The sequence below is a fragment of the Pinus tabuliformis genome, chromosome 4_2, assembly GCF_031772625.1.
Source record: "Pinus tabuliformis cultivar Carrire ecotype Pingquan chromosome 4_2, CPIR1, whole genome shotgun sequence".
Classification (NCBI taxonomy): Eukaryota; Viridiplantae; Streptophyta; class Pinopsida; order Pinales; family Pinaceae; genus Pinus; species Pinus tabuliformis.
The window spans coordinates 260325020-260345213 of record NC_142304.1 but is presented as its reverse complement, the minus strand read 5'-3'; the positions used below and the strand labels follow the sequence as shown (position 1 = coordinate 260345213).

At 41.4% G+C, this 20194-nt stretch overlaps 1 protein-coding gene and 1 pseudogene across 1 annotated transcript in view; both read left to right on the top strand.

The window, feature by feature from the left end:
- The window catches only part of LOC149168978 (AUGMIN subunit 6-like), a 308104-nt gene that overhangs the window by 13251 nt on the left and 274659 nt on the right, over positions 1 to 20194 (top strand). The window contains exon 4 of the mRNA XM_089428499.1: positions 17517 to 17673. Within this exon, the coding sequence (XP_089284625.1) occupies positions 17517 to 17673 (157 nt within the window). The remainder of the gene's footprint in view (positions 1 to 17516; positions 17674 to 20194) is intronic.
- LOC149168979 (small ribosomal subunit protein uS13z/uS13y/uS13x pseudogene) lies at positions 8059 to 8398 on the top strand (annotated as a pseudogene).

The window sequence follows — 20194 nt, the reverse complement described above, 5'->3', positions numbered from 1 at the left end:
TCCCCTCTGCGGACAGAGGCGATCCCTACTAGCCCAAATGGGGTCTAGCAACAATCAAACAACGCTAACACGCAGGTTCCTAATTGCAAATCAAAGACCGATGATGAGGGCCTACTTGGATTTCAACGCTAATATTTGTAGAAGAGTCGTCGCTCCCGTTCCTTTGCTCTGGCTGGTCACAATCCCCACGATCCTCGTGAACGGACACCTGCACATGCAAAGAACGACACAAACACAAGCATAAAATCCAATAGATGCAACTATATATCAGTCAGAAAGGATATAACTCAATCATCATTACAAAGACAATAAGAGTGGAACCATAATGATAGTCGTCTATTATTGATAAGCAACAAAGAAGAATACAACCATAGTTCTGACGTCAAATCCTCCTTTGGCTGGGTGATCAGCAGCACATGCCTTGCAAAGCTTGTTGGCAATGGGGATAAGCCTCTCTCTCCTTGGTTACTTGGACAAGAATCTCCTCACTTTAGATTTAGCTTCACGGGAATGAAGAAGGCTTCTTGTAGCATAAGCTTAGCAATTCTCAGACTTTGGGAATTAGAATTTGGAACTTGGAGACTAACTTGTCAAAGGCAAAAGGACAAGCTTTTATAGATATAGGAAAAGGAGTTAGGGTCATCCACAAGATTCATGGGATTGACTTTATCACTAAGAAGCTTCCATGAGAGGTGGAGAACTACTTCCCTTCTATGGAGATTCGAAGCCAAACTGACCCAACTCAATATAGATTCAGTTCATGAGTGGGTTAGGAAGAACCTTCGTAAGTTTGTTTGTTAAAAACTTTACCCAACTGGGCTGGCGCGAGTGCGACTCTGAGACAGAGCGCCAGCTGACGCACCCTCTTTGGAGGATTTCCCCCATTGGTGCGAGTGATACACAGTGGAACCACACCAATGGAAAAAGGGCTATTTTTATGGGTATTTTGCAGAAGGTGTCTTCAGGGCATATGAAGTACATACTCAAGGGGATACAATGCAAGTGTTTTCAGGTTATGTCACTTCTCACAGGTCCCAGAATAAGTCCTCCAATGTGCAGGAGAACGGGTAACAGGGACGGTGACAAACTACTGTGTAACAGATGCCCCCTAAAGCATGAAGCCCGAGAGAGAGAGAGGGGTGAAATGCTTTACAAGAACATGGCCAACTGAAAACATTGCCGCCAGAGAACCTGCATGAAGAAGTACAACTGATATCTCAAGTACATGATGTATGTGGTATGGGCGCAACCATCCATAGCAGAGTACATAAAAATCTAGATCCAAGGTATGGGCGCAACCATCCAGTAAGGATCGATAAGTAGACTCAGGCATGGTTGCAGCCATCCAGTGAATGAGTCATGTAATGATCATAATAATCCACAAAATCGCAACCTGGAGCTCAACAGACAAAATCCAGGGTCTTGCGCTCCATCTCGACCCGAACAAAGTACAAGTTCAAGCATGCAGATATGGGAGTCGAAGTCGAACATGCAAGAACAACGTCTGATTACCAGTCAATGATGAAAACTGTTAACAGACGCGAGAGGTACCACTAATAATGACAATGGTCCTCAGGTACTATAGGTACAATCTACGGCGTGCGAATCAGTGAGTCGGCGTTGAACACCCGTAGAATCATTCGATCAGAGGCCAATGATGAAAACCTCGTGTCGAACACGAAGAACCTGCCATTGAGGCATGCAGGCTCCAAGGCATCTGAAGGGAGTCTCTAGGTCAACTTCCTGGATAATGAGCTGAAGTCGACAGGAAGTGACCTTGATCGAAGGTGGGCCATAATATTTCCCACATCATCGACACGAGACATAGAAGGATAAGATGTTTTGTGTGAGGTATCAGAGGGAGGTTGAGTATTCTGCAGAGGTCAACTTCTCTTGAACATATTGGCGGCACGACAGTGGACTTGGCAGTATTTGACATCAAATGATCAAGGGTCATGGTGACGAGGTAATGAGCAGATGAGAGGTCAAATAGGATAACCCAAACCCACAGAGGCAAGTGTAAAAACAAGATGAGATGTCCCCACCCAGACACGAATGCAGACAAGTGCCATGTTCAAGAGCAACATACTGCCGACACGACAATAATTGTGGTCCCATTTTCCCCACCATTGCTGGCGAGTACCTCGGTTATTTTTTGATGACAAGCTTGACGGGGATAGCATATGCTTGAAAGGCGTCATTTCGACGGAATCCGATGTCATTAAGTTTTAACGAGTCTGACAAAGGAAGAACTCGGCGTCTTTTCATGTTTAGAGAGTTTGAAAAGACAACAGAAAAGGAAACTCCAGGGGTGTCCTTTTTCGTAAAGTTGTGTCTCTCGAGCCCGAAAAAAGATAAAACAATGCTCGAAAGAACCGCCCGACCATTACGATCGAGGAATACTTTTCATGACTAGTGACTTCGACCTGAAAAAGTAAAAAAGCGATCGAAATCACGTCGTTTCATAACCGTTAACGAGCCTGAAATGACAAGGGGCCCGACAAACTTTTCGTCTTTACACGGTTGGAAAAGAGTTTAAAGACGACCGTCTCTTATTTATGTTTAACGAGTCAAGAGGAAAAACTCGTCAATCTTTTCGTCTTTAAACGGTCGGAAAAGAGCTGAAAGCAGACCTCCATTTTTATTCTCTTTAACGAGTCAAAAAGGGAAAATACTCGGCAAGCTTTTCATATTTTACGAGTCAGAAAAGAGCTTAAAGGTGACTCATCCTAGAGGAATGAGTGGTATAAAGGGTAGCAATTGGTTCCGGCAATGGTGGAACTGCTCAAAACATGTAATGGTCAAGAGGCTGGCTAATAAAACCACTCATCGCTGCGGTTCCTTAGGAAAGGAAAAACAACCAAGTGAAAGCGTATGATCGGCCAAAGAGATGGTGGCAATGGAATGAAACAACCAAGGCTCATCTAGCAGAATTTAGCGGATAAAAACGGCAATCACGAGGTGTAAATCATGTATGGGTTCATTTTTACACAAGCTTGAACCATGGAGAACTCTGCTTAGATTCGGTTTCATGTTTACACAAGCTTGAAACGAAAAACTATGCTTGTTATAAGTTCGCATGCCTCCAGCATAATGACGCAAATCGAAGTACATGCCCCCCAAGCTTCATTGCATTCAACGAGGTGGATGGAATGAAGGTTCACTTTCGAGATCTTGGAAAGACTCGACTTGGATTTTACGAGATCTTAATCAAAGACTCGATTTGGAAAGGGAGTTGTTTCATTTTTTAATGAGGTTGACACAGTGAAAGAACTATCCTCATAACCCTTGTTTCATTTTTTAACTGTCAGGCCAGGGTAACTCCAGAATGAGCGGAAGAAAAACTGATATGTTATTTCATTAGAGAACTATTGTTTATATACAAAAAGGAGACGGAACAGTTCATCTTCTTGATGACTGTTCACGTTCCAGTTCACCCATCTGTTGAGGATTAGGTGTCAACATTCCCCCCCTTAATCTGAAGGGATGTTGGTGAGTCCAAGCATCGTTCTGAATCTTTCAAGCTTTTCTCTTCCAAGCGCTTTGGTGAAGATGTCTGCAATTTGCTCGTTTGTGGAACAATGACGGAGATGGATTGTTTTGGCCTCAACATGATGTCGGATCAGATGATATTTAGTATTGATGTGCTTAGTACGATCATGGAACTTTGGGTTCTTGGCCAACTTTATTGCAGAGGTGTTATCAATCATGAGTGGAGTTGATTGTATTTGTTTTACCTGCAAATCTTCAAGAATTTTCCTGAGCCACACAATTTCTTTCGTTGCTTCAGCTGCTGCCACGTATTCTTCTTCTGTTGTGGAATCTGCTGGTACTGATTGTTTGCGTGATCTCCAGGAGACAGCTCCTGATCCAAGACTCATAGCATATCCTGAAGTAGATACCCCAGTTTTTTTGTCTCCATCGAAGTCTGAATCAGAGTATCCAATCAAGTTGAAGTCGTCCACCTGTGTATACTTGATTCCAAGGTCTTGAGTTCCCTTCAAGTACCTTAGAACTCTTTTTGCAGCAGACCAATGTCCCTCACAAGGCTTTTGCATAAACCTGGAGAGGATTCCAACAGCGAATGAAATGTCTGGTCTGGTAGTAGTGAGGTAGATGAGACTTCCTACAAGCTGTCTATACTTTGTTGCATCCTCAAATTCCTTTCCTTCAATAGATGTGAGCTTCAAGTTTTGTTCCATTGGAGTAGAAAGAGGATTGCACTCTGTCATGCCAAATCTGTTTAACAAATCTCCAATGTATTTCTTTTGAGAAAGAAATATGGATTTTGGATGTTGGGTTACTTCAATGCCAATATAGTAATGAACATAGCCAAATCAGTCATTTCAAAACTTTTTCCTAATTCTTTCTTTATGGATGCAATATAGCTTTCATTGTTCCCTGTCATTAAAAGATCATCTACATATACCACAAGATATACAACTGTTTTTCCAACTTTCTTGACAAATAAAGTTGCATCATCAAGATCAAAATGTTTGAAGTTGAGTTTCAGAAGATGCTCAGTTAGTTTTTCATACCAGGTTCGTGGTGCTTGTTTGAGGCCATACAAGGACTTCACAAGTTTGCATACTTTGTGTTCATGTCCTTTCACAGCAAATCCTTCAGGCTGGGACATAAAAACATTCTCTTTTAGAGCTCCATTCAAGAATGCAGTTTTTACATCCATTTGATGGACTTTCCAACCGTTCTGAGCAGCTAGTGCAAAGAGTGTCCGGATGGTGGCCCATTTTGCTGTGGGGGCAAAAGTTTCCTCATAATTGACCCCTTCCTTCTGTGCAAAACCTTTTGCCACAAGCCTAGCTTTGTGCTTGTCAAGTGAGCCATCAGCTTTGTACTTGTTCTTATAGACCCACTTGCAGCCAATTGGTTTGGTTCCAAATGGAGGATCAACTAGTTTCCAAGTGCCATTCTTTATGAGGGCATCATACTCCTTTTGCATCGCTTCTTTCCAGTCATCATGAGAAGCAGCTTCTTTGAAGGAAGTTGGTTCAAAATCTGTAGACAAGTTCAATTCACAATCATAAGTAACATCCATATCAACAGGTGAATTAGAGTCATCTACATCACCTCCATCTTGTCGGTTTGTATTTCTGGTTCCTGTTTTTCCAATTTCATCAGGATGAACACTTTCAAGTGTCTTTGTCAGCCACTTTGGGGGACCTTTCTGAGATGGTCCAGGCTGCTTTGTTGATTGAGTTGGGATTGAATCAAGATTGAGTCTCCCAATTCTATCAATTACATCACTTAAAGGATCATCCGGTGTTGGAGTTTCATGCAAGGGAGATTGTTCTTCAGAAGAAGATTCCACATGTTGATCTAGTATAGGAATCCCCCCTTCAAGATGTGGAATCTGATTATCAAACTCTTGAAATGATTTTGTTTTTGTGAATCTATCCAAGCGATCAAGTTGCCGCTCAACAACACTGTCAGATTTGGATGATTCAAGAAAAATGACATCTCTAGATACAACAAACTTTTTATTTACTTCATCATAGAGACGGTATGCTTTAGAGGTGTTTGAATACCCCAGGAAGATACACTTACGACTTCTAGCACCAAGTTTGTTTCTATGTACCTTTGGTATTAAAGCATAACAGGTGGAACCAAAAATCCTGAGATGTTTTACCGAAGGAACATGTCCATACCACAATTCATAAGGAGTCTTGTTTTTTATAGCACTAGATGGACATCTATTCTTTATATATGCAGCACATAGAACAGCATCAGCCCAAAACATTATCTTTACATTTTTGAAGAAAAGCATGGATCATACCATATTCAAGATTGTTCTATTCATTCTTTCTGCTACACCATTCTGTTGGGGATTATAAGGTACAATTGTTTGATGTTTGATCCCATGTTGGCGAAGATAGTTTTCAAATTCATTTGATGTATATTCTTTTCCATTATCAGTGCAAATAGACCCAATATGAGACTGTGCATCATTTTCAATCCACTTATGAAAATTCTTGAATGTTTGAAAAGCATCAGATTTGTTCTTCAATAAATAAACCCAACACATTCTGGTGTAATCATCAATAAATGTCATGATATATTTATTTCCATTTGCAGAAGGAACAGGCATTGGACCACATAAATCTGAATGAATGAGTTCAAGCTTCCTATGTGCTCTTGAATGTGAATCATGAAAAGACTGTTTGCTATGCTTTCCTAGAATGCAAGCATCACATTGCTTATGTTTTCTAGGAATTGTAGGCAAACCAGCAACACCATTTTTCTTTAATAAGCGGAGACTGTCATAGTTTAAATGTCCAAATCTAGCATGCCATAATAAACTTGACGGAAGTGTACCTTCTTCATGATGAGAAATATATGAGAAATGTTGTGCATGAGCAGAGGTTCCTTGCAGTTTAAGAAGTCTTTCTTCTTCTATACCCCTCATGACAAGTGAGTGGTCAGATGCCTTTCTTACCTCAAGCTTTCCATCAAACATATGAATGGAGTGACCTTGCTGGCGGATGTGGACCAGGGACAGCAAGTTTCTCTTGAGCTGTGGAAGATATAGAACATGATCCAGAAGGAAGTCTGGAAGACCAGGCAGTTTAAGCCTGATTGTGCCAAGCCCTGATGGCTTGATTTTTAACTGATCTGCAAAGTATACTGCTCCATCAACATTGTCAGTGAAATCTTCAAAGAAATCTTTCCTATGAGTCATATGACAGGTTGCTCCTGAATCAAGCAACCAATCATTTTTCGAAGAAGCAAGTGAAGCATTAAACCAATCTTCATTTACTCCAATGTTACATTGTGCCTCAATATAGTGAGCGGATTCAGGTGCTTTACCTGTGTCATCAATTTTACCTTTCTGCTGGTTTCTTCTCTGCTCAATTTTGTCCCATGGTAGCTTGCATGTAGAAGCATCATGTGATCCATTTCGTTTGCAGCGAATGCAATGCAGATCTGCCTTTTCTCCTTGAGAATGTCTGCCCCCCCTGCCTCTGAAGTATCTTCCTCTTCCTCTTCGTCCACCTCTTCCTCTTGTAGAATCTTGAGCAAGATGCTTTTCTTTATGAGCAAGGCAAACAGTCTCTTCAGAAGATTCAGGGACTGTTTTCTTTCCAAAGGCTTTCTCTCTTTCAGCAAACTTTTTCACAAGAGACTCAAAGGTTATGTCTTTAAGATTTCCATTTGCTTGTAAAGACTCAAGATAATTGGAGTAGGTAGGATAGAGTGCTTTGAGAAAGGCAATAAGAGAGATATCCAGCTCAACCTTAGTGGATTTAATATCATGCATTATAGACTTTATTTCAGATGCAAGAGCAAGGGGATCATTATTTTTCAGTTCAAGAGTGAAGAGTTTAATCATGAGCTGAACAACTTCAAGTGCAGAATGTGAATCATAGAGTTCTTTCAGCTTTTGTAAAGCTTCAAAGGCAGTGGAATAGGATGAAATATGACGACTTACTTCTTCATTTACGGATGCTGCGATCAATGCATAGGCTTTGCTGTTCTTGTTTTCCCAAATGACAAGTTCTTTATCTGATGTAGGCTGCACAGGGTCTTTGTCTTCTTCTCCGACACACACTCCTTTCCACAACTCATTGTAGATGAGGGTGTGTTTTACCATCCGAGACCATTCAGAATAGTTCTCCTTGCCAGTGAGAACTATTCCTACCATAGAGATGATTGAATGCATTCTGTAAAAAAATTACTTCTGCTAAAAAAAAACTTTACGTTACAGCCTTCAAATCCCTCTAATATTTGCTAAAAGCATCAGCATTTCATTGTACATATCACTGCAATACTACTATGTTTGAAAAAATGCGCAAGGGATCACTTCAATATATCACTTCAATATATCATGCAATACTACAAAACATTCTGGAAACACCGCAATATTTTGAACGCTTTGAATCATATAAACTGCGTATATCATGAATTCAACAAACTGCTCAACGCTATACAGAAACCGCCATACTGAAGTTAAAAAATCAACTGCATAATACTAAAGCCCTTGCAGTCTTTGTAATACCCAGCGTTACTGGCAACTGTTGAGGCTTCTCGCGTTCTGCGAAAATGTCTTTGATTGTAAATGAGGAGTTTCAACACATTCTTCGTGTCCTCAACACCAATGTTGATGGGCGACAGAAGATCATGTTTGCCCTGACTTCTATCAAAGGAATTGGTCGGCGTTTGGCCAACCTTGTATGCAAGAAGGCCGATGTCAGGCCGAACCACTCAGGTGGTATCCAATGCTCTTGACATGAAACTCAGGGATGGCTTGGAACGCTTGAAGAAGATCAGGAACCACCGCGGTCTTCGTCACTACTGGGGCCTTCGGGTGCGTGGACAGCACACAAAGACCACTGGTCGCAAGGAAAGAGGGTTTTCTTTGAAGAGACACAAGCTCGGATGATTTGGATGGAGTCGGGGTTTTAAATCGGCAGATGGAGGGAGCGCAGGAGAATGTCGACGAAGAAGTTATGCGTGGACAGCACACAAAGACAGCTCTCAAATCTCGGGGTAGATTACTGCAATATAGTAACGAATACACAGAAAAAATGGGGACTCTGCTCATGTAATGCAAATTTTTGACGATGAAACCCGAGCCAGGCAGTCGGCACGTAATTCATCATACATGCTTGATGAGGCTTATGCTACTGGAGTGGCTGTTCTTTCAAAGTATGCAGAACAAAGAGATCGTTTGAAGCAAGCACAGCGGAAAGCTCTAGACATTCTCAATATTGTTGGTTTGTCTAATTCTGTACTGAAGATAATCGAAAGACGACATCGGTTAGATAAATGGATATCTTACATTGGCATGTTCCTTACAGTTGTAATCATCGTAATTGTTTGGAGATGAGCTGTACAACAACCATGGCGGCGAATGTCTTCCAGGAGGTCTGCAGATAATTCACAAAGCGGACGTGCTTCTTTCCGTAAGGCTTCAGAAGAAACCGTCGGCCCTATTACTGCATAGCAGGCTTTGAGTCTGTTAGGGCAGAAAATACCATATACCGCATTCAGGTTGGCATGGAAAGGGCGCGTCAGAGTAATGAGCAAGACAAGCAACAAACAATGAAAACTGGCGTGGAAAGGGCAGAGCAGCGCTCAGGACTGAGGAGCGCTCAGGACAAAGGCAGGAGTTACAACTATTTTTAGAACCCGGGACCTGGGCTCTGATACCATGTCAGGCCAGGGTAACTCCAGAATGAGCGGAAGAAAAACTGATATGTTATTTCATTAGAGAACTATTGTTTATATACAAAAAGGAGACGGAACAGTTCATCTTCTTGATGACTGTTCACGTTCCAGTTCACCCATCCGTTGAGGATTAGGTGTCAACATTAACGAGCTTGACACAAGATCAGGAACTATGCTCGACCAGATCCAGTTTCATTTTTTAAGGAGCTTGACATAGGAAAGCGAACTATGCTCCGAATGAACTTCATCAGAATGAACAAGAAGTCGCAGCGTCCGAGAGTGCCATTCCTGGTGGAAAGGTCACATCTTGGAAATCGGGACCCAATGCCCCCAGGACACTATGCACGACAGCGGCATCACTGGATACAGGCACGGGATAAGTAGCCACGTAGTTGACTTGCGGTGGGGCAGACACAACCGGTGGATAAAAACCAGGAGGGGATGGCAGCTGTGCAGGAGGCACTGGGGGACTAAAGAACAATAATTGATCTATAGTGACAATTCTTCCGTCGTGTGGAAAACAAACCACATGGAAAAGTGAAGAGACAAGGGCCCCCATGGCATAAACATAGTCACGGCCAAGGAGAAGACTGAAATCTAGAGCACCTTGGGTAACCAGTACGTCTATATAGACGGTTTTGCCTCCCAAAGTAATAGGAAACTTCGGGAGGATCCCTAACGGTTGACTGGTTCCTCCGTCAAACGCTAACAGATTCTGTGCGACTGGCACAAGCTGTGGGGAGCCCAAAGCTTGCCAAGTAGTGAAAGGCATGAGACTGACATATGCACCCTCATCCAAGACAGTGCTAGGTATTGCCTTATCATAGGCATGTACTGTAATCTGGAAAGGCACATGGGATGGAAGGCGAAATGTAGTCAAATGACTCTAGTTGAAGGAAACGACTGAACTACTTGGTGGGGGAATCGTATGATTGCCCCCTTGCTCTACAGGAGACGAAGAAGGACCCTCTTGATCAGCGAGGATAGGAGGGTCGTTCTGAGACTCAGGAGAATCTGATGAGACGAGAAGAACATGAGCAGTAGAATCATGATGCACCTCCTGAACAGAGTAATCAACAGGTGATGAACCCAAGTCAACACTCTCTCTGACCAATGGTTGGTCTGGAGCAGGCTTGGCACAGCCAGGTTCGGAAGGAGGAGGACAGACAAGAGAAGACTCTGAGTCGATCTCTTTGTCCACAGGGAGGGGGTCAGAAGAGAGCCTCTGATAACCAACAGGAAGTTGGGGTGAAGAAGCTGTAAGACTTTCCAAAACAGCGGAAGCTTTATCTATGAGCGGACAAAGGTGAAGGGGATGATTGCCTTCACATAGTCTACAGGGGATTCGAATCTTCCCTTTCTTTTGAATGTTGTCAGTTGATAGGGTGGCATCGCCATGAGATGAGGGACGAGCTGGATCGCGAGACCATACTTCAAGGATCCTGGGAATGCCAGGACAATCACGAAGAAGGTGGTCATCCTTGCACAATCTACAAGGAAATTTGACCTTCCGCGGAGGAGCAGAAGGTGGCTCGACTTGAGTTGTACTTTTAACCTCTCGCTTAGGAGACTTCTTCTTCTTCTTCTTAGCCACCTGGTTACTTCAATCCATACTTTCACCAGGCGAAGTAGAAGATGAGAACACAGAAACAGGCGAAGTAGAAGATGAGGACACAGAAACAGGCGAAGAAGCGAAGAGGTCCACCTTAGAATCAACATGATGTTGTTCGGGTGGAGGAACTGATTGACCAGCAGTTGAGACAGTAGGGACCAGAGAGGTTGAGAACAACCAAACAGGCAACCCAACAGTTAACCCAGGAAGGGACAACGTTGCCATGTAAGGAGCACCAACATTTCCAAAAGGAGGGAAATGACCAGGATTCCCATCAGAGGGGATGCCTGGGTTGGTAAACTCCGGAAAAGTTGCCATCACAAACGAGAAAGAACCCTACTCAAACTAACGCAAACAAGATCTAACCGGGTAAATGTGAATCGTGGCCAAATAAATTTTAAGACGCAAGGACATAACTTGACCTTTTCATTTTTTAAGAGTCGAGAAAAGGACAAAAAGATGACTCTAGTCGCCTTCGAATGTTTAATGAGCCCGAAGTGACAAATGCTCAGATGAACCTTTTCTTTTAGGGAGTCCGAAAAGGAATGAAAGTGACTACTCTGGAGAGCTAGGCAAAAGGGTTTACCAAACAAATCCGTAAAACTACATATATACCTTGGCAGTCATATGAAAACCAAGGATTTTCTGTACGGCAGTCAATCTTCCCGAATGCTGTGTTCGGTGCGTTACGGCTTGTAAGGCGGCAGACACGGCTTCCTATGGATAAAGGATGATAACCTAGTGGGGTCTCCTCATATACTCGACGGTACGTGGGAGCTCAAATCCATACTAGACCACTATTGCGTAACAGAAGGAGGAATCACCCAATCTTGAGTGAAACAAAAGTGACTAGGTTTAACGACGCCGGAGCACGTCTCTAGCCTAGACCTCTAAATATGTGCGTTATGTTCCAATGCGTTGTTAGATTCATTCAGTTCATTTTAAAGTTGATCTTGGATTATGTTTCAGTTTTCAGGCCTTACCGTATGTAATCTCTCAAAATTCCCTAAATGCAAACTATATGCCAAAATATGTCATTTCATTCGATGAATGCTAGTTACGAGAGGGTTTGAGAGCTTTCACGCAAACAAAATGATCACAAAACAACAAAGAATTTCCCTAATGCAGCTAATGGAAATTAACAAACTTTTCTTTAAGATCACTAATCACTAATCAAAATGAAAAGTTCTAATTCTCATTAACTAATACGAAGCAAAAGAGATTTTTTTCTTTTGTTGATGGCAAAACGCACTAAACAACTTTGAGAAATGATAACAAAAGAGTAAAAACACAAATTCCACTCAATGCAAACACATTCAGTTCCCTAAATCACAAAGCAAACCTCCAAAGAACGAGAAAAGTCCCAAAGACACCAATGAGCCGTGTAATCTAGGCTCAAAGCGAAACAAAGCGGAATTCAAGTGAAAACAAAGCAAGTCACCCAAATAACGCAATAAAACGATTAACAACCACTAAACGAGTGCAAGGGAGCAATCAGAAAGTTGACTGGACTAATAGAAGACCAAAACTCCTAAGGAAGGCTCGACACACAAAGCCACTAGATGCCCTAGGGCTAGAAATGTGAAATCGATAGAAAATGGCAAACATCCAAAGGGTAAAGGTAATCTATGCACAATTCACTTGAAAAGTATGCAAATGTAATCTATGCACATTCTGAAAATGAGAATTCTAATTATGCAAGTGTGATCTATGCAAGAGAATTCTCAAACACAAGATGATTCTAATGTAATCCAAGAACCAATCAAGTGCAAATCAAGAAAATTGGGTGAGAGTTCCAAAGATCAAAAAATAAAAACACTCAAAGGCGATTAACACTCATACACAATTCAGCCCCTCCTGGCGAATGAGGGGGGAATTCTTTTGCAAAAACAAAAGCAAAAAGATGCAAAATTGTGAAAAGACTGGGACAAACCTCCAAGTAATGACCAAAGGAAATCAAATTAAGAATTTCTCAAAAAAGATACTCAAAACTAGTTAAACAAGACTCCAACACACTTAAGTAGTCGAAAAAAGGTACCCAGAAAAAAAACCAAGCTTAGGAGGCTCAGAAACAAGCAAATTTCAAAAGTTCCTAGGCCTGGCGCGACTGTCAGGTTGAAAATAGCGCCTTTCAGTAATTGGCGCGGGTTGTCAATGTGCAACTGGCGCCAACGGGCGCGACTGTAACGCTATAAAAGAGCGCCAGCCGAGTTTGCTATGGAAAAATAAAAAACAAACGAGCCAAAGCTAAGTCAACAGTACCCAGGTACACCAACACAAGGATTCAACCCAGAAAGCTAATCAAGTAGGAGAAACCAAGAAACAACCAAGAAACAAGGCAAGTTCCAAGCCGTTCAGCTCGTAAACCAAACCGGAGATGGATTGAAGTGGCGTTGATCTACTTTGCTAATGCAGAGCAATAGCGTTTCGAAGGCTATCTGGCCGTACTTCAGGCTCCGTCTAAAGTTTACAAATCAAACAACAAGACAAAACGAAGAACAAGACAAAAAGCCAACTCCCCAGCGGAGTCGCCAAATTGTTGTGGAGGTAAATCCCCTCTACGGACAGAGGCGATCCCTACTAGCCCAAATGGGGTCTAGCAACAATCAAACAACGCTAACACGCAGGTTCCTAATTGCAAATCAAAGACCGATGATGAGGGCCTACCTGGATTCCAACGCTAATATTTGTAGAAGAGTCGTCGCTCCCGTTCCTTTGCTCCGGCTGGTCACAATCCCCACGATCCTCGTGAACGGACACCTGCACATGCAAAGAACGACACAAACACAAGCATAAAATCCAATAGATGCAACTATATATCAGTCAGAAAGGATATAACTCAATCATCATTACAAAGACAATAAAAGTGGAACCATAATGATAGTCGTCTATTATTGTTAAACAACAAAAAAGAATACAACCATAGTTCTGACGTCAAATCCTCCTTTGGCTGGGTGATTAGTAGCACATGCCTTGCAAAGCTTGTTGGGAATGGGGAACAAGCCTCTCTCTCCTTGGTTACTTGGACAAGAATCTCCTCACTTTAGATTTAGCTTCATGGGAATGAAGAAGGCTTCTTGTAGCATAAGCTTAGCAATTCTCAGACTTTGGGAATTAGAATTTGGAACTTGGAGACTAACTTGTCAAAGGCAAAAGGACAAGCTTTTATAGATAGAGGAAAAGGAGTTAGGGTCATCCACAAGATTCATGGGATTGGCTTTATCACTAAGAAGCTTCCATGAGAGGTGGAGAACTACTTCCTTTCTATGGAGATTCAAAGCCAAACTGACCCAACTCAATATAGATTCAGTTCATGAGTGGTTTAGGAAGAACCTTCGTAAGTTTGTTTGTTAAAAACTTTACCCAACTGGGCTGGCGCGAGTGCGACTCTGAGACAGAGCACCTGCTGGCGCGCCCTCTTTGGAGGATTCCCCCCATTGGCGCGAGTGATACACAGTGGAACCGCGCCAATGGAAAAAGGGCTATTTTTATGGGTATTTTGCAGAAGGTGTCTTCAGGGCATATGAAGTACATACTCAAGGGGATACAATGCAAGTGTTTTCAGGTTATGTCACTTCTCACAGGTCCCGGAATAAGTCCTCTAATGTGCGGGAGAAGGGGTAACAGGGACGGTGACAAATTACTGTGTAACACCCACAACCTCCTATGCCCCAGCAGTCTGAAGGTTAGAGCCTCTAGGCTTTGCGCAATCCTGGCACCAACAAAATCCGCACCTCGTGGCCACAGATGTCAATCCTTTCTGACTGAAAAAGATGACTGAGCACTGCATAGGTCAGGTCTGCTCCTCTCTGCCACTACGTTGATCCTCCTTCTGGCTCGAATTGATGACGCAGGCACTGTGTCACCCCTTCCTTGCTGCTTTTCCGCTAGGAACAACTTCTGTCACTCGGGACAACTGTTTTTGCTGCTGTTGGTTTGCTCAGTTGATGCCCTCAATTATTATGTGATCTACAACCACGCTCCGATATCCCATGTTGGAATTTTTAAATTTATCCATTAGAAATTCTCATTGTACTACCTGATTTACTTCTTCCTACTTGTTTTGTTAATTAACAAGTTATTTACCATGTAAATACTGAAAATAAATACAAGTACAGTCTCAACACATACAAATCATCAACTGAAGGAAACAAGCACGCAAGTGACACCGTTATTTTTGGACTAATGTCTCTGGAAAAACCCAATGCAGGAAAACCGGTGCAGCTATCTGAGGGTTTTGTTATTAAGCAATTTCAGAATACAATCTGGGTGCCAGAAATGGCTCACCCAATAGAGAATGCCCTCGGTAGTAGTACCTCTCAGTGGGAGACGGATATTCCGGCTAAATCACCGGATGAATGATCCCACAACAACACTGCAACACTTCTGTTGCTCTCTGTCACCTTGATAGGGACTGCGTCACCCTATCCAACTCTCAGCTCCAATCTGCCCCACGAAATCTCCCAGCGTCAGCCTCTAGGGTCTGCGTCAGCCTCTCGGGGCTCTGCGTTAGCCTCTGGAGTCTCTACGTCTCCCATGCTGGCCCTCCTCAGGCTCTGCGCAACTCCTGGCTGCTTTTGCGTGGCCTCTGGCTACCTCTGCGTGGACTCTGGCTGCTTTTGCGTGGCCTCTAGTTGGCTCTGCGTTAACCCTCTCCCGACTTTTGCATTGATGCTCCTGGTACTATCTTTGCCTCCTTGCTACTGCATTCACTGCCCCTTAGCTGCAACTCTGATCACTCCCTCGATTTCCTCAGCAAGCCCTGCCCTAGAAAATCGAATTCTTGATCAACTTGGTGTGTTCTCCAAGTGACCCTCAAACCTTATCTTATACTTTTCTCATTGACAATTCAACGGCTGAGATTAAGTCCCTAATCAACGGCTAATATTAGATCTGGCTTGATCCATGACTTTTGGACCATTCTAACTTAGTTTTATATTAATTTACATTAATATTTTATTTTCCCTAAGTTTAGACTTAGGGACTCCATTAAAAATATTAATTATTTTAATATCTCCCAAACTAGTTAGATTCTGCCCAAACCATTTCTGGGTCTTGGAGATTTCATGTGCTTTAGCCTCTCCACCAATTTTCGTGGTTAGAGCACATCCGATGCTACCCTAAATCAACAAAGGAGTTTCGAGGCAAAGACGTGATGGTGAAAGGAGTAATAGAGCTGTAGACAACATGAAGAAAATGCTGCAAGATAAGTTAGTTCTAGATGAATACTGGGCTGAAGTGATGAATATGAAATATATTTGCTGAATAGGAGACTTTTAAACAAAGTGGCAATAGAAGTCACACCCGAGGATGCTTAGACTGGTGTGAAACCGAAGGTAAGCCATTTAAAAATCTTTGGTTAAGTTGCTTATGATGTCACTACATGTAGGAAATTGTTATTTGTTGGGTATGCTGTGAAAATAAAAGATTATAGGTTTGTGGAACCTTGCAAAAATGAGGTTGTTGTATACAGGCGTGCTACAATAAATGAAAATTCTTATTTGAATCAGAATGATGATCATTGGTTTGGGGATGACGAATCAACATACTTGCAAGGAAGTGAAATGCTGAAGGTTGAGCAATTATCAGCAGCTAGCACAAAAGGAAGATAGGCTCCAGTAATCCATTGATGATAGTGGAAGGTTTGAATATATGCCGAAAGAAGAGCTCCAAAATCCGTTGATTGAAGGCAAAGGTGAAGGTGGAATGCCGGAGAAGCTAGATGTATTTGGATTAGTCCCAACTATGGCGAAACGATATGATTAGTGGATAGGTGTAAAGAGGTCACATGATCAGATACAAGTGGTTGTGGTTCAATGCCATGAGGTGTAGGTTACAGGTGTGGATGAGGTTCTTTACAGAGTATTTTAGGCTTTAAAGGCTTGGTTTGTGATTTTTGTAACACTTTGCTACCTAGGTGTGGAAGATGACAACTTGTTGAAGATCAAATCAGCTTCTACATCTGTGGTAAATGGGTTTAAATATTAAGGCAACGTTGACTCTCAATTGACTGAAGAATCAAGGCTTGATCAAATGGTTGGTGAGGTGTTTTATGTTACATCAGCCATGTTAGTTATATATCATGCAGTGGACATTTTTGCGCATTTAGTGACAACTTCAAACTCTGCTTTTTGGAGCACATTTAAGAGTTGTGCTGTAGACATTTTTGACATGTTTGGTTTGTATTATAGGACGGACACTTGTTCTCCATCCAATCATCAAGGGAGGGTGCTAGAGTTAGCATATAGTCATGGTGATATAATGAAGTTATAATGTACTTTAGGGTAGCAATTAAGTGGCTTATGACACATGTCATAAATAGAATTGAGTTAAATTAGGTTAGATCTTAATAAAGTAGTTGTATAGTATTTTGGTACGAGAGATTGTATCCCTTATATGTATTATCATCCACACCATATTGTAGATATATGAAATGAATTACCTGAAATGATATCTAAATCCTGACAGACACTTTCTCAAAACATCTTGACAGTGTTGGACAATTTATTCATTTTCTAAAAGTTGCTTTCAATAGTGAAAAACAGATCATGCTTTAGGGAAATATCAGTTATTTTCTGTGCCAACATAGTTGGGGTTTAAGATAGCAATAAAGTCCATGTGTGCAAATAGAATTGACACCCTAATAGTACAAGGAATTTTTGATTGTTCAGGATTTAGAAGTTGAACATTGAAAGAATTCTATTCTTGTGATTGACAGGTTTGTTGAGCTCCTGTGGCAACTTTCTGCACATGCTCTACGTGAAGTTCATAAGCGGACTTTTACTGCTGATGTAGCCTCTAATCCATTGCCAGCTTCATTAGCGGATGTGGTAAATCAGAGTTCACATGCTTCAGCACTACTTACTGTAACAAAGGTATTGTTCACGATAAAGCTTGTTGCTTCTGTCATGCAGTTTTTTGAAACAGGCTTTCAATGTGGAGGATGAATTTGTTGAACTATGCTATTTATAGGTTTGTATCTTTGTCAAGAGGCATTATTGTTGGTTATGACAATGGAAAGTAAATGTCAACTATTTATCAAAAGTGTTTGTTAACATGTTTTGGCTTGTTTGAATCAAGAGTCAAGAAAATATATAGAAGAAACACACTTTTGCTTCATTTGGGTCTGAGTCTATATCATTGCCATAGGATTGGTCCCCATATTTGCAGCATTATCATGGCTCCTAATAATCATGAAAACAAAATGTCATCATTCAGCACAGAGAAGTCTGGAAATACTAGTCCTTCCTCCATAGGTCTCTTGTGATTATGACCACATTGATTGACAAAGAGTTAGAAAGTCTACACACCATAAATAGGTGATTAACCATACATGTTGATTTCCATGCCTATCATCTAGCATTGCTACTTGCAACATTTTTATACCACTATTTATAGTACATGGATGTAACTCCTCCTCCTTTAGTTCTGCAACTTATAAAGGCCTATTGGAGCTTTTGCATAACTATTTGGCTATCACCTAGCTATTTAATTTTTACAGATTGGCATTAATCAATGCATAAAACAGGCTAAACTATCTTATAAGAACTGATGACATTGCCCAGCAGCAAGCAGCGAGGTGATTGGGCTTGTACTAATGTGTAGACCTGTGGTCAAACTCTAGGTCTGTGTTGAGTTCACACTTTCTCAGGAAATTTTTCCCTTGTCATGTTTACTGTTTGAGGATATATTGAGTACCAAGAAATATTGAGTTTTCTAGCATATTGGTTTTCCAACGTTGGTTGTCCTGCTGTGATCTGTTTGAAATGCTGAGTTTACTGCCAGGACAGTAATAGAGCTAACATTCTATTTAGATATGTTAATCATTTTTTGGTACCAGTGTTAGGCACCTAATCCTTAAGGATTTGCTGAATTGTGAATATTTTGTAAATATGTAAACAGGAGAAATCTGATTAGTCAGAATAGGAAGAGACATTGACCTTGGCAGTTGAAACTTGAAACCCAAGATCACAAGTCATTGTATACATATCTATCGTGGGATTAGTGGAAAATTAATGAAGGTTGCAGCTTTTCCTTTAAGCAATCTCCAACAGTGGTATTAGAGCTGGTGTAACTCCATTCTTTCTTTACTGGACTGTTTCTCTCTGCATTTCTGTCTCTGCAGGCCCGACTTTTGAGAAACTGTAACTCCTCTGTCCGTGTTGAAGAAACCATGACTCCTCTCTCTCTTCATTGAAGAAACCACCAATTCTATCTCTGTATTGAAGAAACTGTAACTCCTCTCTCTCTGCATTGAAGAAACTGCTCATTCTGTCTTTGCATATCTCATGGACTTGGCCTTAAAATGCACTTAAGGATCGACAGGAACAAATAAGTTATGTTGAAATCAACAATTCAGTAATGAGATCCATCAAGGATTGGTGGAAATTTTTTGTTGCTTTGAAATTAAGATGTCTTTTGATCAGATACCATTGTCTTCACCAGCTTTTGGCTCTTATTGTTGAGCCCGTTTTTGTTGGCTCCGAGTGTTTTTCTTGAAAGCTATTTGACTTGGCATTGCATGGGACAAGAGATCGAATTAAACGACTTGGCATTACATTTGAGCAGAAATTGAATGTTGAAAAGTAGTGAAGGAATGGATTCCTTGATTTGTGCCTTAAATCAAGGAATCGAATTTGTATTCTCCTTAGTCATGTATGAGTTCCAGTGATGTGGACGAGTTCAAGAAGCAGTTTGACTAGTGCGAGATTGTGGAAGACCGAGTTAATTGTATTCTAGTGTGAGATAGTTTGGGAACTAAAAGAATAAGTGGAGTTAGCCTCTTAAATTTTAGGAGGGACTAGTTAACAACTTGTGTTGACTTTTGTTAACTAGAAAAGCACTAGTTCGACTTCCCAAACATAGAACTTACTAACAATAGCCAAATCGAAGTGCTTATAAGGAGGTCGAAGGCACACCTTGTATTCATAATTGAGCATGAGTTTGTGAGCTTGTGAAGGGAATGAGCCAAGAAGTTTTTCTTGTGCGATTTATTGGAGGAACTTTTCCCTTGTAAGTGTGCACGAAAATAGGAAGAACTTCCTACTTTTTAGGGCCAGGAATGCGCTAGGAAAAAGGGGCCTATTTCCTAAGGAATGTGCAAGGATTTTGGGCAGTGTGGGCTGGTTAAGGGAAGCAGATCAGCATTCTTGCAAGGTTGTTTCAAGCCTAGTTCAAGGCTGAGAGATCAGTTTATATTCTCTATTGAAGCAGGGTTATTTGTAAGACATCTGTAGCTTATTCCTATTCAATAAAATTCTCAAACAAGCGAGGGTTTTCCCAATTGGGTTCCCTAGAAAATTGTTGTGTTCTATTGTGTGAATTTGTGCAATTATTTCTGTTCCTACTCCGCTGCAATTTGGTAGAGAAATTCTGTGTCTATGTGAAAAGAAAATT